Source organism: Carcharodon carcharias, chromosome 1, assembly GCF_017639515.1.
Source record: "Carcharodon carcharias isolate sCarCar2 chromosome 1, sCarCar2.pri, whole genome shotgun sequence".
Classification (NCBI taxonomy): Eukaryota; Metazoa; Chordata; class Chondrichthyes; order Lamniformes; family Lamnidae; genus Carcharodon; species Carcharodon carcharias.
In genome coordinates this window covers 176,629,026-176,655,798 of record NC_054467.1, presented here as the reverse complement: position 1 = coordinate 176,655,798, position 26,773 = coordinate 176,629,026, and the positions used below count along the sequence as shown (strand labels likewise).

General features: G+C 40.4%; 1 protein-coding gene across 4 annotated transcripts in view; it reads right to left on the bottom strand.

The window, feature by feature from the left end:
• Positions 1-24,580, bottom strand: part of LOC121283059 (mesoderm induction early response protein 3-like) — a 61,499-nt gene extending 36,919 nt beyond the window's left edge. Inside the window, exons 1-6 of one of the 4 annotated variants that reach the window (XM_041197075.1) lie at positions 24,470-24,580; positions 16,706-16,730; positions 15,951-16,108; positions 12,622-12,767; positions 6,343-6,471; positions 6,104-6,224 (exon numbers count right to left, since the gene is read on the bottom strand). In XM_041197075.1, the coding sequence (XP_041053009.1) occupies positions 6,104-6,224; positions 6,343-6,471; positions 12,622-12,720 (349 nt within the window). In that variant the 5' untranslated portion in view covers positions 12,721-12,767; positions 15,951-16,108; positions 16,706-16,730; positions 24,470-24,580. Of the gene's footprint in view, positions 1-6,103; positions 6,225-6,342; positions 6,472-12,621; positions 12,768-13,596; positions 13,681-15,950; positions 16,109-16,640; positions 16,731-24,469 lie in introns of those variants that run through there. The other 3 variants (XM_041197064.1, XM_041197093.1, XM_041197085.1) reach the window with 3 other exon arrangements.
• Positions 24,581-26,773: the final 2,193 nt, after the last annotated feature.

Below are 26,773 nucleotides of genomic sequence, written 5' to 3'. Positions count from 1 at the left end.
TTTCTTTTCTTTGCACACTGGGGTTTGTTTTCAGAGGAGCAGCTGATAAGACATCTACATCACTGGCTTTGCCAGTTAATGATTAGTTCTAGATTTACCCCATTGAAGCCTCCAAATTACTAGCAAAAAAAAAAGCCTCCCTTTCCCTGGCATTAGGGACTCAAGCCAAGAGATAAACTTACCAGCTGATCATAAGTAAAACAACTTTTCCTCAGAAAGCAGACAAAAACAGAAACTTAAATACATCTCAAACAGCAATTATACCTAATTATAACTGTTAACCTATGGATAGATTCTCATCTACATGGATTCTATTGAATCATTAAACAGTTTCTAGATTCAACAAGGAGTAAAGGAATACAGATATGGCACCAAAACTAAGCTATGCAGTCTGAACCACATTTTTTTTTGTTCCTGCATATGTTTGAATGAAACCACCATTTACACAGAAGGGGCAATATTTCAATGATAAATATTTTTTAAATTAGGAATCAAATAGCATCTCAGTTTTCTTGCTAGTTCATGATCCTCCTTGCATCACTTGAGTGTGCTTCGTCAGACTTTCAAGCAGGAACCCTTGCTTTCCTGGACAAAAGCCTACAGCCAAAATACTACCATATCAAAACAATGCATGCTAATAAGTATGCAGACTGCTTCAAGCAACAGCACTGCAGATAAGCAGGAAAGAAAAGATAGCTGCACTCTGCCAGTCTTAGTTTGAAAATAAGAGATATCACTACTTTCATCTGATATAAACTGTCTAGTTTCATGAACAACCTTAATTTAAAACTTTAAAAAGCTCTTCTGACATTATGCAGTGGAACCTGGGTTGTTCTTTAAAAAAACGGATTAATCAAATAAGTATTGGCTATTACCGTTGACATTTCAAAGTCATCTTAACTTAAAAGGTATGCAATTTATGGAGTTATATTGTTCATACCAAATCCCAATCAAACTTTCTTTAAAAGGTGCGTTTATAAAATCTGCAACAGGTTTAAGTTGAGCAAACGTTTAAGATTCTCCAGAACTGAAAGGACATCAAGATCATGAATCGTTGTACACCAGGTGAACAGTTTCCATTGGAGGGATAGCTAGTAACCACAGCATTTCATTATCGAGACAAGCCTAGTTGGTCCAGATGATGGATATGACCCTTAAGCTCAGACAACAACCCTGCAGTGATCAAGTAAAATCATTGCAGATCTAAAGTCAGTAATGATCAGAAGTTTAAATTTTCAAACACAGTAGCTGGCACGCACTGCAGTTGTTTAATTTGTTTCTGGAACATAATTTTTGAAGTAGATTCTTGCTGACAGGTGCAAGAAAATGCAATTTTTAAAAGGCCTTGGGCTCACACACCTTATTACATATGGTAAACTAACCTAACCCAACAAGTATTCAACTGCTATTAGGTCAAAGTTTTTCATGGGAAACTGAAATTTGAATCGGAAGAGTATACAGTTTCTGAATCTTCAACTCAAGGTTCAAGCAGAAATCTGGCATTAGTTTTATTTAAAAAATCATTCATGGGATGTGGGCGTTGCTGGTTAGGCCAGCATGTATTGCCCATCCCTAATTTTCCCCGAGAAGGTGGTGGTAAGCTGTCTTCTTGAAATGCTGCAGTCCATGTGGTGTAGGTACAGCCACAGCGTGGTTAGGGAGGGAGTTCCAGGATTTTGACCCAGCGACAGTGAAGGAACGGTGGTGGTGTTCCCATGTATTTGCTGCCCATGCCCTTCAAGATGATAGCGGTCATGGTTTTGGAAGGTGCTGTCAAAGGAGCCTTGGTAAGTTCCTGCAGTGTAATTTGTAGATGGTACACACTGCTGCAACTATGCGTCAGTGATGGAGGGAATGAATGCTTGTGGAAGTGGTGCCAATCAAGTGGGCTGCTTTGTCCTGGACAGTGTCAAGCCTCTTGAGTGTAGTTAGAGCTGCACTCATCCAGGCAAGTGGAGAGTATTCCATCACACTCCTGACTTGTGCCTTGAAGATGGCGGACAAGGCTTTGAGGAGTCAGGTGGTGAGTTACTTGCCACAAAATTCCTTGTCTCCGACTTGCTCTTGTAGCCACAATATCTATATGGCTAGTCCAGTTCAGTTTCTGGTCAATGGTAACCCCCAGGATGTTGATAGTGGGGGATTCAATGATGGTAATGCCACTGAATGTCATAGGGCGATGCTTAGATTCTCTAGCAGCAAAACAAGTGATTGGTGTTGAGATGACTGGCAGAGAAGATTTTAAATGAGGACTCAAGAACTGCATCTGGGTAATACAAAAGTAAATCAATCATCATGCCCAGAATACACAAAGCTTTGCTGTTATTCCAGCCCCTTATAAAAACATAATTCCTAAGAATGCCTGCTGTGGTAATCTGAAAAGGAAAACAGAGGTGGAGTGCTAGCAGAGGGAGCGCTTGCAGTTAAAAGTGTGTTGTTGATTGGAGTAATGGGAGCTCTGCTCTGCACCTGGCCTCAATTGCATTAAGTTCCAAAACAGAAGGGTGTTGCATTCCTCTTGAAGAGCACAAAAATACACTCTGCTCTCTGCCCAGTTATCAGCACACTGCACATCTGGAATCAATGTAGACCCTGGACATACCTGAAATAAGGTCCATATTAACCCAAGGGGTTTAACCTCTTTTGTAACCCAGTGATCAACATGCTTGTGTAAAATTTCTTTGGTCACTATTTTAATGCAGTTATTAAACATTTATTTTAGACAGGTTAATGACTGCATTACGGTAGCACACAAGCTTCAAATATACTGTGCTATAAAAGAAAACTTAATTCAGAGGTTTCTCTAGGCTGTGAGAAACCCCACAATTTTGCAAGAGAATTTGCTGCATTGGGGTCCTTGATGTGACTTGAGAGGCAACTGTGGAAGTTAATAATCGAAATGAAAGTGCGGCACAAAATGGGTACAACTTGAGATAGGGGCAGAGGCCGAAAGAAAAAAAATGTGTTTCAGAAGCTCTTTTTCTAAACGTGAAATCTCAGAAGCTTCCTGCATATAAACTGCCACACACAAGAAAAACATTAGCCAATGGCCAAGACAACCCATGAAGGATTGGACAAAGCTTAACATGCAAAGTTGGATCCAAAAACCTCTCCTTTTCTCATCACAAGCAAACGGGATTTCTTTGGCACCATCAGATGCTTAGCAACTGCAGGCACAATGGAGTAAAAGTGGCAATGCAGTCCAGTTAGTAATTAAGATTCTGGAATTTGAGAACAACAAAATGTGAAGGTACCAAATGAGAATTTCTTGTCTCCTTTGAACCCAAGTAGGCTAACCTGGTTACACTGACAGAGAAAGGCTATAAGGAGGATTTAAAGATTGCCCCTTCATGGATGAAGTCTCACCTTCAAATAAAGGAGTGCATGAACAGGAGCGCATGTCAGCATGAGCTAGCTCCCTGTAATTTACTTTGGCATTAGGAAATGCAGTAGCATCTGTTAAGAATTTTTTGGACAGCAACATGATCTAATTTTCACTCAGCCCAAGTAGTTTATCAAAGAAAAATGCCTGCCAGCAATGGAGCATATGTCAATACCAGCTTCTATCCCGAAACAGAATTCAACTAGCAGAAGTGGTGCAGTTAAGGACTGATGGCTGACCAACTGCTGCACATGACTGTATAGTTGTCTGAGACCTCCTCTCAACAAAAAGGGTTGGATGGGTGGTGTAAAAGTGAAAGGTGGCATCCTGACACCAAGCTTACTTGACACGAGGCTGGATTGACTCCTCATACAAGCCAGCACCAAAGTAAGCTGAGCCACAGCAGGAGTGGTGACCTGAGAAGGACCATGCTTTTTGGCACCTGTGGAGCAGGTTTGTGGTGGGGGCCAACTTACCTGGCTCCCAGACCTCACTCCTGCAGTGGACTCTTTCTTGGAGGATTGCTGAAGGCTCTCCCGTCTGGTGCGGGAGGAGATGTCCAATCATATAGTGCACAATGTCATGTTGTGCTTCAAACATAACTGCAAGAACCCAAAGTGGCCATCTGCCACCACGAACATTTTGTGCAATGTTTAAAACCAGCAGAGATAACTTGCTTGAAGATCAATGATCTTTCCAAGCTGGAAAACAAGAGAACACAGAGCTCAACCATGTGAGAGAATAGTGGTGCGTGATTTTATGCTGCTGGGGGAAATTTTACGACACATCAGATGAGGGGAGGGTCTTTCAATGATTGAGGAAAGGAAAACAATGGCGAATGTAGCTCAACTAAAAAGACATTTTAAATAGCTATTCTCATCACTGAAAATCTGGATAGAATCCCACAGTATGAAGAAGAATAAATTATTATAGCCTATCTTTAAACATTTTCATTGTCAGAAACTGCCACCTGGGATATCAGGTTTTAGTTTTAAAAATAAAGATCAGCTTATGTAACCTCCATCTTGGGCATGGCAACAGCTATAACCCATATAATACCAATGCCTAGTTTATCCCGATCGCAGAAGTTGCAATTTAATTCTGAGATTTAATAACTTCACATACACACATTTTAAATGAAACATATGATCTGTACTTCATTTCTTCTTCCTGCAAATTACCAAAGATGAATAGAAGACTGAACTAATTTACTTTCCATGAGCGATCAGAGTCTAGCCAAATACACAAATCAACCCAGAAAAGACTAGATTCCCAATTTTAGTGTTGTATTCTGGTACGGATGCTGTTTGTAAGCTCATGTCAGCTTGCAAAAAAGTACTTCAATTTATTGATCCAACAGAATTATTTTTGAATTATGTGTTTAGAGAAACTGATAAATTTCAAAAGAAGTTTGTGAAATGTTTGCTTCAAAAGAAAGAATCTCAATTACAGCCCACGATGTCAAGGGGCTGTACATACTGTTCTTCGTTTTCATGTTTGCAGCAAAAATGTAAGCTCCCACATACTTCAATCAACACTGCAACTTTTACAAAAAACAGCTTCACATTGCTAAAAGGACTGAAAACTGACAACTCCTGGGCTGCAACACTTTTCTTCGGTGAGACTTAGCTTCCAATTCCATCCAAACAGACAAGATGAGATTCTCCATCAACAGGTACAACGGTTGCATTGAAATGATATTATACAATTATTTGTGGGCACAACTGCACACTGCAAAAACACAAATTCATTTACAAATGCCACTAAAATCTCAGAGAGGCCATCATGATAGTTGCTTTGTGAAGTTTCACTCTGTATAGTGCTGGGGATACATCGGAGGTGAAAGGTTAAGGGTGTGGCAGTTTAGACAGTTTTGCTCTAACTCAAGTGCTAATACCAGGAGCTTGAAGTATAGAAATATTCCATTCCAGCACAGAATCACTTCCCCCGACGAGCATAACTTTGAAAAATATACTGATAGCATAGTATATGCTAGTATAAGATTATAAATGTTTGAATTAATTAATAAACTCAAATTTTCAAAGGACAGACCTTCCAATAACTCCCCCGTCACCCACCCAACAATTACTGAGATGGCATTCACATTCCGTAACAAGCATCACACATCAAGTACAATTACCCATATGATTCAGAATCATGTACCCCAAGAGAGTATACATGCTGATTTGGAAACGTAGGTATATTGTGAGTATTGAACTGGTGTGGTACCCACTGCCTCCTGAAAACCAAAAATATAGTTGCTAGGAATGAAGGTTTGACCTCAGTAGTTCATTACATGATGCTTGTGGAAGATGGCAAAAATATATCCACTGGTTTTATGTCTAGCCACTGTGGCAGGCCAGCACGTTATGAGTTTAGTCAGTTATTTTTGCATATGGTTGCACATAAGTCTGAAGTAATTTTGTACGAGTGAAATTCGCACCAAATTTACTTATTACTTTCAAAAATACCTTGCAATTACACAAAGTAAATATTACATGTTTAACTTGATGGAAGGGAAACAAAGATTAGTTTCTTAGCTTGTCCACACAGTCGTTAAATTTTATTTTGCAATATAACATGCCAATTCCTTGTTACTTTTTACTACACCCCAAAGCTTACCTGGTGGAATGAATGGTATTTTACGACAACTTTTAAAATTCCCACTCTAGCCCCAAGGTATTTGATCAAGCTATTTTTGTCTCTAATCCATAAACTTACATCTTAAGTGTCGGGGAAATAAATCTGTTGTTTCATGAGAAGTGACAGATGGGGTCAGGTCATCAGCAGAAGATTGCGTTTCTTCATCGTCACCTGAAAGTAGGTCCTTTGCTATTTCCTCCTATTAGGTTCAGGTAAAAAGGAATATTATTTATTAGACATAATTCATAATGCACATCAAGTTTTTTCAAGCCTATTTGCACACATTGCTGCAAAGACATGGGCTTTACTTCACTTGCCTTATCAAGAGTCATGTCAGGTAATTCATCAGCAAGCTCACTTGGCGAACTCCCTGGATTTTCATTTTCTATTACTGGAGGTTCATATCCATAAAGTGCCAGCAAATCATCAAGTGGCATGTTGCTCTCCTGTTGAGCATAAATAGCTGCAATTTAAAGTCTTAACATGATGATATTTTCAGTTAAAAATTTTTCAATTGATTTAACACACACTTGTAATTTACTTCAGCAACACCTCCCAGCCCCTCAACCTCGAGGACTCAAAGTCTAGAACAGCAATATATAGGAACAAGACCAAGTAAAAGTTTCTCTTTACGTCACACACCATTCTGACTTGGCCATATTTTGTCATTCCTTATTCATTGCTGGGTCAAAAATTCTGCAATTCCCTTCTCAATAACTGTGGGGAAATAAACGCTGATTTGCTAGCATCACCCACATCCAATGAACAATAAAATAAAAGCCACTGTTCAATAAATGCCAAGGAAATTAATTAGAACTCATTATACCAACTAGATTTTGGTAGAGCAAGATGCACAATCCAGGAACAATCCGAAAAACTTGTATTTCTATAGCACTTGTGTGCAGAGAAGCATTTTAATGTGTTACAGGTGGCAAACAAAGAGTAAACACAGCGTAGGAGTGAAAAAAGATTGGAAAGGATGTTAAGGAAAGAATTTCATACGACAGAGTATGGCCGAAGGAACAGATAGGGTCAAGGCAAAGTACGCCAGAAAAGAGGAGTAGGGAGGGGTAAGCACACATTTTACATTCAGTTTGAAAGGGAGAAGACTGGATCTAAGACTAGTATTTTAAACTTAAATAAGGGCAATTACGTGGGCATGAAAGCTGAGCTAGCTGAAGTGAACTGGGAAACTAGGTCGGGGATAGATCAATAGAGAAACAGTGGCAGATATTTAAGGGGATATTTCAAAATATTCAGAATAAGTATATTACTACTATAAAGAAAAATTCTAAGGGGAGGGCCCACCATCAGTGGTTAACTAAAGAACTGAAGGAAAGCATCAAACTTAAGGAAAAAGCATATAACTGCACAAAGATGAGTGGCAGGCCAAATGACTGGTCAGAATATAAAGAACAGTAGAGAATGACGAAAAGATTAATCAGAAGAAAGAATTTAGAGTCTGAGAGGAAGCTAAGTAGAAATGCAAGAATGGATCGCAAGAGTTTCTGCAGGTATTTAAAAAGGGAAAAAGTAAGTATAGTCAGCGTTGGTCCGCTAGAGCGACAATGGGGAGTTAATGGTAGATAATAAGGAAATGGCAAATGAAATGAACAAATATTTTGCTTCTGTCTTCAATATAGAAGATAAAAAAACATTCCAGTAATAGCTGTAAATCAGGTGGTGGAAGGGAGAGGGGGAACTTGATGAAACTATGATCACTAGGGAAGTGGTACTGATCAAACTGATGGAGCTGCTGTCTGACAGGTTTCCAGGTCCTGATGGACTTCATCCTAGGGTCTTAAAAGAGGTGGCTAATGAGGTGGATGACGTGTTGGTGTTAATTTTCCAAAATTCCCTAGACTCTGGAAATGTTCCACGAGACTGAAAAGTGAAAAATATAACCCCTCTATTCAAGAAGGGAGGGGGGAAGCAAACAGGAAATGATAGGTCTGTTAGCTTGACATCTTCATGGGGAAGGTGCTAGAAGCGATCATCAAGGATGTTACAGCTGGGCGCTTTGAGAAATCCATGGTAATCAGGGAGAGTCAGCATGGTTTTGTGAAAGGGAAATCATGCTTAACCGATTTATGGGAGTTCTTTGAGGGAGTAACATGTGCTGTGGATAAAAGGGGAGCCTGTAGATGTACTGTACTTGGATTTCCAGAAGGCATTTGATAAGGTGCATTATCAAAGGTTATAAAATCTCATGGTGTAGGAGGTAACATATTAACATGGATAGAAGACATGCTGACTGGCAGAAAACAGAGTGTGCATAAATGGGTTTTTCCTGATTGGCAGGATGTGATGAATGGAACCCGGCAGAGTCTGTGCTGGGGCCTCAACGTTTTACAATTTATATCAATGACTTAGATGAGGGGAGCGAAAGCATGATAGCTAAATTTGCAAATGAAGCAAAGATAAGTAGTAAAGCATGTGAAGAAGTATGAAGAGGACATAAGGAGGTTGCAGACAGATATGAATAGGTTGAGTGAGTGGGCAAAAATCTGTCAGATAGAAGATAGTGCGAGGAAATATGAAGTTGCTCACTTTGGCAGAAAGAATTTTTTTTTTAAATTACTTAAAATGAAAGTAAGTGCAGAATTCAAGGTGCAGAGGGATCTAGGTGTTTTACTGCATGAATCACTAAAAGTTAAAATGCGGGTACCGCAAGTAATTAAGAATAATGGAATGCCATCCTTTATTACTTTTATGTTCAATTCCTCTCGTAAGGATGTTATATTACAGTTATAAAGGGCATTGGTGAGACCACATCTTGAACAGTGTGTGTAGTTTTAGTTTCCTTACTTAAGGATGTATGGGTATTGGAGGCGGTTCAGAGGAAGCTTACTAGATTGATACCTGGAATGAGTGGGTTGTCTTATGAGGAAAGTTAGATAAGCTTGTTTCCACTGGAATGTAGAAGAGTGAGGGGTGACTTGATTGAAGTATATAAGATACTGAACGGTCTTGACACAGTGGACATCGAAAGGATGTTTCCTTTTGTGGGGTGAGTCCAGAACTAGGGGACACTGTTTTAAAATTAGGGGTCGCCTTTTAGGACAGAGATGGGAAGAAATATTTTCTCTTAGAGGGCTGAGTGACTTTGGAACTCTCTGCCTCAGAAGGCAGTATTATTGAATATTTTTAAGGCAGAGATAGATGATTTCCTTGCCTAACAAGAGTCTTAAGGTTATTTTTTGGGGGGGAGGAGAGAGGAAGAGGTGAAATATGGAAGTTGAAATAGGGGCCAAATGGCCTACTTCTGTTACTATTTTGCATATTTGTAAAAGCTGAAAACACTGTTGGGAATAAGCCCCCTAATAGTAATCATAGAGTATAAATCAGGACATTAGAGGAGCATGCAACAAGAGTAATGCAATAATCATGGGTGACTTTAACATTCATGTGGACTGGGCAAACCAAATTGGCAAAAGTAGCTTGGCAGACACAGTTATGGAATTCATTTAAACAATCAATTAGAGAACAGGCTATTTTAGATCTAGGTTGTGAGATGAGACGGGGTTAATTCGTAGCCTTATAGTAAAGGATCATTTGGGGTAGAGTGATCATAATATGTTGGAGTTTCATAAAAAGTTTGAAAGTGATGTGGTTAAGCCTGAAACCAGGGTCTTAAACTTAAACAAAGTAATGATGGGCAAGTTGGTTGATGTACATTGGGAAATTAGCTTAGAACATGACAGTAGATAAACAATGGCAAACATTTAAATAAATAATTCATAATTCTCAACTAGTATGCACTCTATTGAGGTACAAAGGCCTCTGCTGGGTAAGTGGTAACTACAGGGGTCAGTGATAATATTAGATTAAAATAAGTCAATAACATTGTCAAAAACGGTGGCAAGCTGAGGATTGAAGGGTTTTAAAAAGCAGCAAAGGGTAACCAAGAAATTGATTAAAAGGGAAAAAATGAAAAGAGGTAAACTAGCAAATATTAAAAAATTATAAGAGTACATGTATGCAAAAAGAAATTAGTGAAATTCAAGTTGGGTCCTATAAAGACAAAGACAAAAGAAATTTAAATGGGGAATAAGGAAATGGCAGAGACGTTAACCAAATATTTTGTACCTGTTTTTGTAGAAGATACAAAACATTGGAAATTGCAAAGAACCAAGAGTCTAATGAGAATGAGGAACTTGAAGCAATTCACATTTAAGAAAAAGTCCTGCAGCAACTAATGGTCAAAAATATCCCCTGGGCCTGATGGCTTACACCCTAGAGTTTTAAAAGAGAAAGTGGATGCAGTGCTTTTTTCCTTAGATTCTGGAATGGTCCCCATGGATTCAATGGCAGCAAATGTGAGCCCGCTGTTTAACAATGGAAAGGCAACAGAAAAGAGGGAATGATAGGCCAGTTAGCTTAACAATCTATAGTAGGGAAAATGCTGGAATCTACTATCGAGGACATGGCATCAAGGCACTTGGGGAAAAAAAAAATCACAATATGACTTGGTCAAGTCAACACTGTTATGAAAGGGGAGTTGTGTTCTGCAAATCTGTCAAGTTTTTTTGAGGGTGTAACTAGCAGGAGAGATGGGAAAACCAGTGAATGTAGCACATTTACATTTTCAGAAGCTATTTAATAAGGTGCCACACAAGAGGTTGTTATATAAGATTCAGGCTTATGGGATTATGAATAATATATTAACATGGATTGGTTAATGGACAGAAAACAGTAGGGATGAGTGGAATATATCCAACTTTGCTGATGGTACAGAGCTAGATGGGAAAAAAGCTGTGAGGAGGCTACAAAGCAATATAGACCGGCTAAGTAATCAGGCAAAAAGCTGGCAGATGGACAATAATGTGGGGAAGTGCAAAATTATCGATTTTGGTAGTAAGAATGGAAAAAACAGAATATTATTTTAAAAATAGAAAGATAAGGTTTTCAGAAGAATTTTTGCATCCTTGCACGCTAATCACAAAGTTAACATACAGCTACAGTAGTCAATTAGAAAAGAACATGGTTATGCTAGTCTTCACTGAAAAGGGTAGGAGTGTAAGAGTAAGTAAGTCTTACTGCAATTAAATAGGGCTTTGATGAGGTCACAGCTAGAGTGCCGTGTACAGTTTTGGTCCCCTTACCAAAAGGAAGGATACAAGTGCCTCAGTTACGAAACTTCATTAGACTGATTCGGGGATGAGGAGTTGTTTTATTAGGAGACATTGAACAGAGTGTGCCTATATTCTCTGGAGTTCGGGAGAAAGAGTGATTCATCGAAACATATAACATTCTAAGAGCTCTTGACAGCGTAAACGATGAGAGGCTGTTTCCCCTGGCTGAAGCATCTAGAACTAGGGTCACAGTTTCAGGATAAGGGGTCGGCCATTTTGGACAGAAATGAGGAGAAACTTCTTTGTTCATTGGCTGAGCATCCACAGCCCTCAGTGTATTCAAGATTGATTCATACATTTTTGGGCACCAAAGGAAACAAATGACAGGGTGGGAGAGTGGAGTTGATTTGGAAGTTCAGCCATGACTTTACTGAATGGCAAAGCAGGTGCGAGCATTCATATGGCATACTCTGGTTCCTATTTCTTATTTTCTTATTTTATGACTTGCAGGTGGTGGGGGTCTCAACTTTATAGAGATTGGTACACTCACTGATTCCAGCAATAGAAGAACTTTAGGCACGTATTCCTTGTTTTACTTGTATCTTTAAGAAATTTTGACACCACAAAATTTTCACAGGAAACCAGCCTGAAATTTGAGCATGAGGGATCATCATACTTGGATATGTACTGCTCTCTTCTAGGCAGCAACAGACCATCTAATTTCCTACAAAGAGGAATAGCTAATTTGCTTTCTCCTCTTTTTCTGTTCATAGTTCTCAGTACTTTGCTTTGCCAAAAGGACAACATGAAGACCAGCTCCAAACATTTCCTGGCTTGACAACAGGCAGAGCATACATTTAGCCCAGGGTAACTGGATCTCCGATTCTCCCACTCCTCAGTGAGCACTTGCCCTTATCCTGCACAGCAAGATTCATACTCTCTATGGGAAAGATATCTCAAATCTTAAACTTCAGAAGAAAAAGGAATTCTGAACAAAGTACTCTTCAATCTAGAATTAGAAAGAAACTAAACATGTAACTACCTATCAGTTTTTAAATGCAATTTGCCGAATAATGAAAATCAATCATATCTGATCAAACCCAAGGTCACTCCTCTGACATGTCACTAAGTACTGGCCCATGTTCAACCATTTGTGAGAGGGCTTGTACTTCAGACTGAGAAAGCTGAACAGGTAGGAAGTATCTAATGTTTCCTTTAATGACACTCTCTTAGCCTTTCCTTTTACTTTAAGTATAACAAAATTATTAGCCTCGTATGAAGGCAACAGTGTGTAGGGTATAAAGCAAATTATTTTATAAAAACTATGTCTGAATGCTACCCAAGAGGACCAACAGCTGTTTTGCACACATTGTTGACCCCCAAAGCACAGAAAGCACTCCTACAACATTAATCTTTATTTTGAAGTAGACAAACTATTGATCAATTTTGTTACATTGAACAGCACTGTTTCAACTGTTTGGATTTAAGCTTAATTTACTTCAAGAAAAAAACTTTAGATACCCTTTCCAAATCTTCAATTTCAGATGTGAAATTCTTCCCTCCCTCTAACATTTCCTCTTCTTCAAGTGTTCGCTCATCATCATAATCATGCACTAGCATTTCTGCTGTAGGGTCGAAATCATGATCCTCAGAAGACAATGAGCCAACTACAAAGTAAAAACAATCAAATGAACATACTAAATCTGTGATATAGTTTTACATTTTTTTTCTAGCATATTAATCATTTCAAAAATAGGTATTGCGCTAACTTATACTAGGCAACTATATACCTATTTGGTTTGAATTAGATGGATCCAGATATCACTTATTTAATGTAAAAAAAAATGTATAATTCTTTTGGTATTAAATATGGAGTGCCAAAATGTACTTTAAAAATCTTCTCTTTACAAATGAATATATAGTTAAGTAAACAGTGGTGTAATTCAAAGGCAGGAAGAAGTAGAGAAGAGAGCGAGGTGAGGTAAATTAACATTTAAACATGCAAAAAAAAAACACTCCTAAAATACCCAAATCAAAAAAAGGTTAACATAATTAACAGAAAATTAAAAGTCCTTAGAATGAACACTATAAACAAGCATCAAAAGAAAAAAGGAGTAGGGAATAGAGGGCCGGGCAAGAAAGGTCACTAGCAACTGAGCTTGATTAAACTTCAAATAGATTCCCATCAACTGGTACATGCACGATGAGCTGAATGGCCTCCTTCTGTGCACTATCTTTCCATGATTCTAATACAGCTCAATTCAAGAAGACTTCTAAATTTAGACTGTTTTATGCCAGAGGACTAGAGCACAATACTGAGCTGCTAAGAAGTCAATACCCCCCCCTCTCATTGGCAGCTCAAAGTCATCTTCATATAGTCCATTGAAATTATCAATCAATCCCAACAAGAATGAATGGATGGGAGTCTAATCTGATCCAATAACAGCCTTGAATTCTACTAATTGCAGCCCAAAAGTCACAAATAATGGAACATACCCAGGAAATTTAAGAGTGCATGCCAAGAGTGCTGTTTTGGGATCTTGGATTGCCATGAATGACAGAGGTGCGAAAAAACATCAATTTTGAAATTAGTTTTCTGACAATTCCGAAGTGATAATTTAAACAATTTCCATGCAGATGGCTTCCTGATCCTCACCAAAACTTTCAATCCTCAAATCAGTCATCCACACTTCCACAAAAAAGGAAAGAATGAAATTCAGGTTAGCTCTCCCCTTCAAATGAACTCCCTAAAATTTCTTCATTGTTTACATCATAAGAAAAGCATGAAAGGAGGTCTAGAGAGGAATGAAAAGGGAAGCCTGAAAATAATTTTAAAATATATCCCCCCTCCATCCTTAAGGTCTGAAAGTGGCAAAGGAATAAACACAAATAATGGAATTTCCCACTGGTTGCAATGGGAGAAATCTCTCAATTAAAATCAGAGCAGAAGGATTAACCTGGCTATGAAGCTGAGCAACACATTCAAAAAGGCAACAAGAGAAGAGAATTGGGTAGCAAACCTGCTCTACCTCACCCAGTAATCCAAATCAGGGCATTAAAATGGTCAAAAGAATTACAATTGTGGAAAGGACTGGAGTGGTAGCATACTTCAATCAATAAGTCAAAGCAAGAGTTTCACTTAAATTTATGGATATTTATCATTCCAGTTCCAGAAAGGTTAGACTCAGTGCTTGAACTATGAATGGTAACTTATGGAAAATACCCATCTTCAGGACACTGATCCTCTCAAAGAATGAGAAAGAAGCAAGAATCCATCACTCCATCATCAAGCCTAGCATTATGGCCTATGATTTTCCACAGTTGATTGTGCACCACCACAAAGCTGTAATAGTACACAGAGCTTAAAAAAGTAAAGGGTGGTGATCTGGAGGTATAATAAAAACATTTTACATGCTAAACTAGTTTTAACTTCTTGCCTGCCACTGTTAGCCCAACTGTGCACATGCTAGCAGCTTAAAGGTTTCTGAAGCCAGGAAGTACAGCAAAGGCCATTAATAACTACATATTCACAAGGATGTAAAGTGAATTTCTGACATGAACATTCAAATATCCAAAGTTCCAGGACTACTGTACTACTTAAACACCTACTTCAATTTAGAAAGAAGTTGACATCAAACAAACCTACAATACGAATTAAATTCTACAGGCTGCACAGCATTAAATCAGAGTGCTTCCCATATGTAAAAATGCATCAGATTCAAATTAACTAATTTATGCAAACAAGTTTGAATATGCACTTTAAAAAAAAATACAAATCAGCAGAATGTGTTCAGGAAATGTCAAACCTCAATTGTTTCTACAGTCTGAACCCAACATCCCCAACTTAGTTATCACTTATTCAAGAACTGAATTTCTCTTCACATGCACACACACTGTTCATGCACAGTACAAAAACACATGTAAACAAAAGCAATAAGTTCCTTGAACAGTAGATGACCATTAAAATTCATTTTGAGACATGTGTGATGTGTGGACAGTAAAAGTAGAAGAGCCCTTTTAATCAACAAACAGACTGGACTCATGCTGGCCCATTTTTGTTTTTTTAACAAAACATAAACTCTACACTACCTTAATATTATGTTATTTTAACTAGCTTTAAATCTTGAGGGCTGCTTCACCATTAAATCAATTTTCTATATTCTAATTTAGCTTGGGTAATATAAAAGAAACTGGGAAAATCTATTGTACATGGGAATTAGGTACCTAAAAACATATGCTCAGTTTACTCAAGAAACATACCCATTGAATATTGACAAAAATGGGAAAGCCACATCTCTGAAGAGCTTTTTTATTCTTTCATGGGATGCGGGTGTTGCTGCCAAAGCCAGTGGCTGGTGACCATCCCTAATTGCCCTTGAATTAAGTGACTTGCTAGGCTACTTCAGAGGGCAGTTAAGAGTCAACCACATTATTGTGGGTCTGGAGTCAAACGTAGGCCAGACTGAGCAAGGATGGCAGATTTCCTTCCCCAAAGTGAACCAGATGGGTTTATAGAACAATCAATGATAATTTCATGGACACCATTACTGAGAGTAGCTTTATGTTCCAGCTGCCATGGTGGGATTTGAATCCATGCCACCAGAGCATTAGCCTGGGCCTCTGGATTACTCGTCTAGTGACATTGTCAGTATGCTATTGTCTCCCCAATGTATGCACATGCAGCCTGACCCAAACTGTAACTATATTTGCATTGGATAGTACATGTGTAAGTGGGCACAAACACGAGAAACCTGTCAACCTCAAATGTATCTACAGTCAGTGTTCTGCTACTATGAAGTCTAATTAACATCTCAAAATAAAATCTTATAATAAACCTAAGCATCACTTGCCTCAACTTCTTGTGAATTAAATTAGCATCTCTTCTTGTTCCTCCCTCATACGTTGAACAGTATCTTAATTTTTTCAGATTTGCAAGAGGCAATCAGTATACATGCTGATTAAATGCCACAGCCAAGAAATTTAATAAAAAGCTTAAGAGTTGCTTTGCCTGAAAGAGAGGTTGCCATTGTTATACTACATTTTCAGATATTAAGTATGAATATTTTTATTCTACTTCTTATCCCACCATTCTGTTTTGAGTACCCTAATTTTAAGAGCAGTCTAGACATCAAGTGAGTTAATGGAAGATAACAAGTGTCTGTGTGTTTATGGATTAAAGTGAATGTTCAAAAGTTAAAGAACTGCACATCTTCTCCAATACTACCAAACAACGGAAAGGGTTTTAACAAAATCTGAACAATATAATCAATCATTCTTAATCTGATGAAATCTAGAATTATTTTTGTCATTGCAAAGTAAAAGGCTTTGCTCAAGAATGAAATCAAAATACAATTGCTCACATAACAGTTCTCAAACACATTTAACTGTGTATGCATGATCTTCAGTTGTAATATATTTGTTATAACATATGATCAAATCCTGTGTTTTAATCCTACTTTGCAGGATGGAGCCAGAAACAGTCTAAATTACTTATTCCAAATCAATTTTTAAAAACCATATTACGTAACAAAAGGTCGCACCCAAACACCTTGAAATCGATTTCCCACTAGGATCAGGAATTGAAGTGAAGTAGATCAGCACATACCTGGACTCGAACTTCCATAGGAAGCCTGAAACAAAATTTTTTAGAATGCATTAATTAAAAAAAACAAATTCAGTTTTCCTGCATAAAATATGCCAAACATTGAACACACGGAACTAGGATTTCCTTTGGCCGCAACTGGCAATGTGAAAATATTTCACTGGTTTTCAGAAGTGACTTTTGTGTTGCTCAAACTTATTTGCATATTGTCAAAAGTAGAATCTTCCATGAACCAATACTTTGTAAAAGTAATTTTTAGAAATTTGTCTTGAAATTTTTTTTCGATATATTTAAGAATGGAACAGAATGCTGTATTAATACAGTTCAAATTAGGTCTATCAAAACAAAATCAGTGTCTAGCCCACCACCAGAGAAATCTGATTTTAAGTAACTAAAAATGACTTTAAAAAGCTATACTGAACTATTTATTAACTTCACTGGTGCACAGTAGTTAGGTTCTTCATAAATTAAAAAAAATTAAAGCTTTTAAAAAGATACCCTGTGTTGAGAAAAGATATTATAAAGAGCACCTTCAAAGGTCTAAAAACTGGCACAATTAACAGAAACTCATCATGACAGTTAATTTAGAATGGGGGTAGCACCAATTTTGGGGGCAGGCCAGCTTCCATATCTTCTCATGTTCTCTTTCTATTAAATCTTGCCTGAGTTGTTTTGAATCTCTCCTCCCCCCACCCACCCCTCCCAAGTTGTTTTGAACATGCTTTTACGCGCTTTCTCCCACATTCAACTTTTTTAATTCGTGTAAAAGATTATGGGTTAGCACTTGAAATTTCTTGATCTTTAGTACTGTTTGGGTACCATTAGTCAAATTGCACCAAATACCAGAGAAACCTAGCAGAAACTTCAGATCACCATCTTTTTCCATAGTTTGTTGATTGTATTTGGATACAGGTCCAGATATTTCATTTCTTTCTCTTCCACCTCCCCGTCTCCCTCTGATTGCATCTCCAAAATCCCTCTCTTCCCCCATCCCAGACTGGCCGAGATTTTTAATTAAAATATCCCTCTGGTCAGCCTTGTTTTAAAATATCTTCCCTTCTGGTCAGATTTTCTTCATGATCCCACATCTTCTCGCCTTTACACTCTTCTCACTATTATTTTCTGTTTAAAGTTTGTATTTATAGTTCAATATTATTATATCTCTAGACTACTACCCTACTAGTCTCTCCAGTTCTGGTGAAAGGTCTTCTCTCGCCACAGATACTGCCTTTTCTGATGAGTTTTTCCAGCAATTTATGTTTTTTATTTCAGGTTTCCAGCTTTTGTTTTAGTCTCTCCAGCTGTTATTTAGCTCACCTTTTTCTGAATGGTTGTTTTTGCATCCCCATTTTCCTGTACCTGGCTGTTTGTAATGTACTTCCTCCTTCTCTATGTTCCTCATTATTTTATATATATTTTCAGAACATTTTCTCTCTTTTTTACACCGGCTAGACAGCTCTTGAAAGATTTTCTCCCATTTTTCCCTATTTTAAACATTCCTCCCTCATTTGTGCCTTAGATTAAAATATTTACTCTATTTCCTTTCTCCATCACTGTCCTTGTTTTTTAAAAACGCTTTTTCCACAAATTTTCTGCTAAAACTTTCTCCCTTTGGCTGATTTGAATAATCTCCCCTCAGTTGTTATAAACACATTTCCCCCCTATTCTCAATCTGCTTTCAACTGCTTTGATGGTCTCTTCCCAAGTTCTTCTGAATGTTTGCTCACTCTCCCAAACTATCCTCTCTCTTTCCCCAGCTGTATGAGTATTTTATCCCAGCTGTTTCTGCTCTACCACACTACAAAGACTGTTTTCGTTTCCTCCCCTCCCCAGTTCTTTTAACTTGCTCTTTCCTCCTTGGGCTGTTTTCTTTCCCTCTCTCGTGTTGCTACTCTCTACCTGTATCTATTACGGGACAATTTTCGATCCATCTCTCATGCTCTCCCTGCCCAACCTCCAGCTACTTTCTCACTCATAGGCTTTATGTCTTGCTCCCCAACTGTCTTCTCTTCTTTTCTCCCTTCCTCTTAACTATTTTCATCTCTTTTCTATCTCTCTCTCTTTGCTGTTAAACCCACTTGTTGCTTTCTGGCAGTTTATTATCCTGCTCTCACTTTCTCTCTTTATTTTTTTTTCACTCTGAGGACTTTTTAAAAAATCGATCATGTTCCCTGCCCCTCCAAGTAACCATTTTCTATTCCATTTAGTTCTCTGGCAGCTGTCCATTGCTTTCTAGCCATCTCACTCTCCTGCTCCCTCTCCACCCTCCCTTCGATATTTCTCTTTCAAATGTTTTATTTCCCTCCAACCAGATTGATCAGTACTTTGCTGCTCTTCACTATTTGCTATCATTTACCCCTCTGTATTTTCTAACTTACTTTCTTTCCCTCTATTTTCTACCTTTCGTCCCTGATATTTTCTACCTCTTTTCCAAAGTTCTCTTCTCTCGCCTTTCCCTCTGTTATGCTCAAGATGGCACATGAGGCGCCATTGGCAAGGCCAGCATTTGTTGCTCAGCCCTAATTGCATTTGATAAGGTGGTGGTGAGCCACCTTCTTGAACTGTTGCATCTGGTGTAGGTACACACACAGTGCTACTAGGAAAGGAAAATGCTAAATAAAAAGACAAAAGTCCATTTAGTTCATATGCTATCATACTGGCTGTTGCACAAAACAATGACAGTACAGTTGGTGTCTTCAGTTGCCAAGATCTGATGCTCTGAAATTCACTCCCTAAACCTCTCCCCCTTTCTTCCTCACTTCCCTCTTTTTATTTGCTCCTTCAAACTTACCTCTTTGGCAAAGCTTTTTGTTATCTTCCCCATCTTCATACATAGCTCGGTGTCATAATTTGTTTGATAGCACCCATATGCATTACCCTAAAACATGCCTTGCCTCACAAATACTCCAGCTGCTATCCTCTCTGCTTTATATTCTTTCTTCCCAGCTGCTTATCACCTCTCCCCATCCCTCTCCCCAGATGTTTTCTGTCTGCCTTTATTCCCCCTTCATAATGTCTGTTTCTCTCTTTTCACCCCTCTCCACTCCATTCAGCAGTTTGATCACTCTCTCCCATATCCTTTTCTTGGCAGTTTTCTATTTCTCTCCTTTCTTTGAAGGAAATGCTCTTTCCCCCATAAGATGTAGGAGCATTTGCCCATCGAATCTGCTCTGCCATTCAACGAGATCATGGCCAATCTGATAATCCTCAAATCCACTTTCCTGCCTTCTCTCCATAATCCTCGATTTCCTTACTGATTAAAAATCTGTCTATCTCAGCCTTGAATATACTTAACGACCCAGCCTCTACAGCTCTCCGTGGTAAAGAATTCCACGGATTCACTATCTTCTGAAAGAAGAAATTTCTCCTCTGTCTTAAATGGGTGACTCTTTGCTCTTGAGATTATGCCCTCTGGTCCTAGACTCTCCCACAAGGGGAAACAACCTCACAACATCTACCCTGTCAAGCCCCCTAAGAATCTTATATGTTTCAATAAGGCCTTCAATAATAGTCTTCTAAACTCCAATGACTATAGGCCCAAGCATAAGAAAATCCCTCCATCAACCTAGTGAACTGTCTCTGGACTGCCTCCAGTGCCAGTACATCTTTCCTTAGATAAGGGGACCAAAATTGTTCACAGTATTCTAGTTGTGGTCTAACTAGTGTCTTGTATAGCTTTAGCAAGACTTCCCTATTTTTATACTCCATTCCCTTTGAAATAAAGGCCAACATTCCATATGCCTTCCCTATTACCTACTGAACTTGTATGCTAGCTTTTTGGGATTCATGCACGAGGACCCCCAAATCCCTCTGTGCTGGAGCTTTCTGCACTCTTTCTCCATTTAAGTAATATTCAGTTCCTCTATTCTTCTTGCCAAAGTGTGTAACCTCACATTTTCCCCTCAATGCTGTTTTCCATCTCATATCTCCCACCATGTTTACTATTTTTGCCTCCTCTCCTCAATTATTTTCTCCCAGTTGCTTCCCCAATTGTTATATATTTCTCTCTTCTCTCTCTGGTCATTTTGTCTCTAATTCCCACCTCTAGCTGGACATTTACTCAACCTTTAATTTCCTCTGGCTGCTTTCTCACTCCACCTCTCCAATTACCTCCCCATGCCCATCTCACTGGCTCTCCTTACTCCCTCTCCACCCCCAAATGAGAAGCACTTGCATTGGCTTCTCTTCCCACTTTCACACTGTTACCTTTGGAATCCCCCAAGGATATACACTTGCCCCCCTCCTATCTCTCATCTACAAGCTGCACCTCAGCAACTTCAGTCAAAAGCATATCAGGTTCCATATCCTCACTGACAGGATCCAGCTCTATCTCACTATCAGCCCCTCCTACTGTCAGATTTGTCAAACTGCATGTCAGCATCTAGTGCCAGATGAGCAGAAATTTCATGCAATGAAATATTGGGAAGACTGAAGCCATGTCTTTGGTCCTCAACACCAACTCTAACCCTCTCCCTGACCACGGCCTTAGATTGAAAGCTTTGCATCCTACTTGACTTTGAAACAAGCTTCCAACCACATATTCACGATCACCAAAACAGACTACTTCCCATCACTGTAACTGTGCCCAACTCAAGACTCTGTCTCTGCTCAGCTGCTGCAACCCTTATTTACGCCTTTGTTACCACTGAAGCTGATTATTTCCAAGCTCTCCTGGTTGGCGCTCCACTTTCCACCCTAAATAAACTTGAGCTCAACTAAAATTCTGCTGCCTGTAACCCAACACACCAAGCCCTACTTACCCATCACTCCTGTGCATACCTATATTGACCCAGTAATGCTTCCATTTTAAAATTGTTTTTAAATTCTTCCATGATAACGAATCTTCTAATTCCATTTTGTAGCAATTTGTTTAAGTGTGTAGGCTTTTAAATTTTTTGCATGGTGAAAGGGGTTGACTTGTGCGCGGCCTGTGCAGGAACTTTTGGGTTACTGTGAGGCTTAAAGGGAACACTGGTCCCCGACTTCGCATCTCACTATCTTTGTAACCTTCTCCAGCCCTACAACTCTCAAGAGTCCACTGTGCATCTCCACATCCAGCCTGTTTTTAATATCACTGGCAGTCGTAGCTTCAGCTGCCTAGCCCCTACGCTCTGGAATTCCCTCCTTAAACTTCTCTGCCTTGCACCTCCTTGAAGATTCTCCTCAATAGTTACCTCTTCCTGTCCTTTTATCTCCTTTTTGTAGCTCGGTGTTAAATTTTGTTTGATAACCATCCTGTGAAGCATCTTGGGAAGTTTTATTGCATTAAAAGCTTGACATAAATGCAAGCTATTGTCTCCTCTCCCACTTGCCCCTGTCCATTCAACTGCCCTCATCTCCTTGCCCCTGCCAGCTCAAGTGCCTTCTCCCTCTCATCCCTAATCCCCTGCCCTTGTACCAGCCTGCTATCCTCCCTGTTCCCCTGACCTTCCCCTCTGCCTATGCTCCCCCTCGTTCCCTTCACTGCCCATTTTCTTTCCTTTTCGTTGTCTCCCCAGTTTTCATCTCTCTCGCTCTCCAATATAGTTTTTCTCCCTATCGCCCTCCCAATTCTCCATGCCAAATTCCCCTCACCCATCCCCAATTTCCCCCCCCTCACAATTCCCTCTCCCCTACCAATTCCTCTCCATTTCACTCCCCTCTTGATTCTTCCCACTGCTCACCCGATTCCTCTTCCCAATTCACTCATTTCTTCCCCTTGCCTGATTCCCAAAACAGTGAACTATAGGCGTTAGCTTGGCATCAGTTGGAAAAATGCTAGAATTTCTTGAGGAAGGTTTAACAATGCACTCAGAAACTCATAATATGATCAGACAAAGCCAATATGGTTTTATGAAAATCGTATTTGACAAATTTAATCATTTTTTGAGGATGCCACTCGTCAGGTAGATGAAGGCGAACCAGTAGATTTAGTACACTTGGACTGTCAATAAGCATTCAATAAGGTGCCACACAAAAGGTTCATACCCAAGATACGGGCTCATGGGGTTGGGGATTATATATTAACATGGGAACAGAGAGCTGGGGTAAACAGGGCATTTTCAAGTTGGCAGGCATGACCAGTGGAGTGCCACAAGGATCAGTGTTGGGGTCTCAGCTATTTACAATCTATATTAATGACTTCAACGAAGAGTCTGGAGGTAACGTATCTAAGTTTGCTGATGATACAAAGCTAAGTTGGAAAGCAAGCTGTGAGAAGGACACAAAGAGGCTGCAAAGAGACATACAGGTTAAGTGAGTGGGCAATAAGGTGACAGATGGAGTATAATGGGGGAAGGTTACTCACTCTGGTAAGAATAGGAAAATATTTTTTAAAAGGCATGAAACTTGTAAATATTGATGCTCAGAAGGACTTTAGTGTACTCATACAAGGAAAAAAAGTCTGCATCCATACAAAGCAAGCAATTAGGAAGGCAAATGGCATGTTGACCTTTATTGCAAAGGGATTGGAGTACAGAGTTGTACAGGGCAGCTGATGAAATTTAAATTCAATTAATAAAATCTGGAATATAGAACTTAGTTTTCAGTAATGGTGGCCATGGCAACTATCAATGATTGTCATAAAAACTCTTCTGTTTCACTAATGCCTTTTATGGAAAGAAATCTCCCATCCTTACCTGGTCTGGCCTGCATGTGACTCCAGACCTGCAGCAAATGGTTTACTCCTAACTGCCCCTCTGAAATGGCCTAGTAGGGATGGGCAAGAAATGCTGGCCTTGCCAGTGACATCCATATCCCATGAAAGAATAAAAAACATACAAGATTCTGAAGGGCATTGACAGGGTAGATACTGAAAGGTTGTTTCCCCTGGTTGAGGAATCTAAAACACTGGGGCACAGTCTCATGATAAGGGGCCGATCGTTTAGGGCTGAGATGAGGAGAAACGTTTGTGAATCTTTCCAATTCTCCACCTGGACAGATGTGGATGCACGGTCATTGAGTGTATTTAAGGCTAAGGTAGACAGATTTTTGCTCTCTCGGGGAATCAAGGGTTATGGGATGCAGGCGAGAAAGTGGAGTTAAGGCCAACGAATGCCCAAGCCATGATCGTACTGAATGATGGAGCAGGAGGGGCTGTACTTCCTATTTATTATGCCCCTCGCCCCTTCCTATCTGCCTTCTCCCGTCTGATTCCTCTACTTGTTTTGTCTACACTTCTGCCCCTTTTCTTGTCTAACCTACAGTACCTGTTTTCTCTCTTTCCACTTCTCTACCACTCCTCCATCCTTTTGCCCGTTCTCCCTCCACCTCACCGCCTATTTTCGCTCCGTCTCTTTGGAGATTCCACATCCCCCAGTCTCTGTCCGGCCGGATTCTGCTGCGCTGCATCTTGGCCACAAACTAAAAGTTATTGGGGCTGGGGCCGCCGCCAGCGGAGCTTCCTCCTGGTGCAGCCAAACGGCGTCCGACGCTCACCCTCACTCCCTCCTCGGCACAGGGACTTGCGCTGGACCGAGAGGGTCCGGGGCCTTACGGCGCCCAGCCTCCACATCACCCACCACCCCCAACCCCACCCCAACCGGCCCCCTTCCCCTCCCCGCTCACAGACACACAGAGCCCGGGGCCGGGGCCGCCGGTACCGCTTCTCCCTCCCTGTTTCCATCTCCATCCAACCGACCCCCGCCGCTTGTCGGAGCCGCGGCCGTTTCCAGCTGGAGGGGGAGGAGGAGAGGTTGCGGGTCCGGTCGGGTGCCCTTCCTGCTCCTCCTTCGGCCGGTCTCTCGGCTCGGCCCGGCCCGGCCCGGCCCCGCTCCGCCGTCTCCTTACCTCCGCCATGTTGTTCGCCCTCCCGGAGAGCGAGCTGGCCAACCCGAGACCCGGATGCAGGCTGAGCCAGGCTCGACTACAGCGCTTTCCATTGGTGGAGCTGCAGAAACAAATAGCAAAATGTCAATTCAACTTTAGCGCTTTCATCTCCTCTCCCATCCCAAACACTAACATCACCTTCTCCCTCCCTCTGTCTCCCCCACCACTACCAAACCCATTCTCCACTCAACATTCCCCCACTTCTCCATACCCGCCTTCTCATCCCACTTGGCCTTTCCCTGCAAACAGAATGGACTAAAACACTCCAAACGCAAGCTTTAGCAAACAACGAAAAAAACCCCAACCTGCAACCGAGATGTCCCGCCCTTCGCTTAGCGGATTGGCCACCCTTCGTTGCGATGTCAGACCAATAATAATAATTGAATGTTATTGAAATCGAGGTATATGATGACTACCTTTCAAACTTCAGGTGAGCTCAGGACAGGTTTCCCTGACTCATAATTTGTGGTGCCTATGTGGTTTTGACTGATTAAAACAATGGGAATTCAGCAGTTTTGTTTTTCTACTCTAGGAATGGGAAGCCGTTTTACCTGTTTTCTTTTGAAAGCAAAAGAGCATCCAACATGCTTGGCCTGGAGAAGGAAATAAAGTAATAACTAAGCATATATTGTACAAAACCTACGTATCACAAATGAATAAAAATCATGTGTGCTTTTATGTAGAATGGGCATTTATACAGGATAAGTTTGAATCAGTACAAATATGTCTTTTTATTATTCCAAAATTAAAGTTGACTTTCCATTTACATTTTATTCTCTCATATCACACAAACACACATACACAAATATACACGCATACAAATATACACAAACAGACACATATATTCAACTGCACAAATATATACATGTATACACACACATACACAAATAGACATACACATATGTGGAGAAGAGTGCAAGAGGAGGACTCTGGGACAGGCAGTCAGCATAGAGGAGTCGGGAGTTGAAAAGGAGCACGAGAGGAGTCGGGAGTTGAAGAGAAGCTGAGAGAGCAGGGGTGACTGAGGGAGATCGGTGAGGAGGGAACGGGATGATGCTTTGAGTACCGTGAGTATGGACGGGTAAGCACTTACTACTTTTATTGCTTATAGTTTTTAAGGTCTTATTTTGTGGTTCATCATTTGTAGGGGCTATATTCTGTAACAACGAGGAGCAGGGAAGAAGGGCTCAAGAGTAATTGATATTAAGTATCTTCCAAAAGGTTTAATTTAATTTAAAGGGGTAAGTCGTGGCAGGAGAGCTCAAAGCTGTGGTGTGCTCCTCCTGCTCTATGTGGGAAGCCAGGCACATTTCCAGTGCCTGGGGCCAGCATGTGTGCAGGAAGTGTCTCCAGCTGCAGCTCCTGGAAGCCCGGGTTTTGGAGCTGGAGCGGCGGCTGAGGACACTGTGGAGCATCCGTGAGGCAGAGAGTATCGTGGATAGCACGTATAGAGAGGTGGTCACATCATAGGCTAAGAGTCCACAGGCAGGAAGGGAATGGGTGACCACCAGGCAAAGCAAGATGACTAGGCAGGCAGTGCAGGAATCTCCCGTGGCTATTCCCCTGCAAAACAGATATACCACTTTGGATACTGTTGGGGGCAATGGCCTCTCAGGATAAAGCAGCAACAGCCAAATCTGTTGCACTGCGGTTGGCTCTGTTGCACAGGGGAGGAGTAAAAAGTGTGGGAATGCAATAGTTATGGGCGATTCAATTATAAGGGCAAAAGATAGGCATTTCTGTGGCTGCAAACAAGACTCCAGGATGGTATGTTCCCTCCCTGATGCTAGGGTCAAGGATGTCTCAGAGCAGCTAGAGGACATTCTGAAGGGGGAGGGTGAACAGCCAGTGGTCATAGTACACATTGGTCCAAACGACAAAGGTAAAAAAAAGGGATGAGGTCCTAAAAGCAGAATATAGGGAGTTAGGAAGTAAGTTGAAAAGTAGGACCTCAAAGGTAGTGATCTCGGGGTTACTACCAATGCCACGTGCCAGTCAGAGTAGAAATAGCAGGATAGATCGGATGAATACGTGGCTGAAGAGATGGTGTGACGGGGAGGGTTTCAGATTCCTGGGGCATTAGGACCAGTTTTGGGGGAGGTGGGACCAGTACAAACTGGACTGGTTACACCTGGGCAGGACCGGGACTGATGTCCTAGGGGGAACATTTGCTAAGGTGGTTAGGGATGGTTTAAACTAAATTGGCAGGTGGATGGGAACCTATGCAAGGAGTCAGAGGAAGGGGAATCAAAGACAAGAACAAAA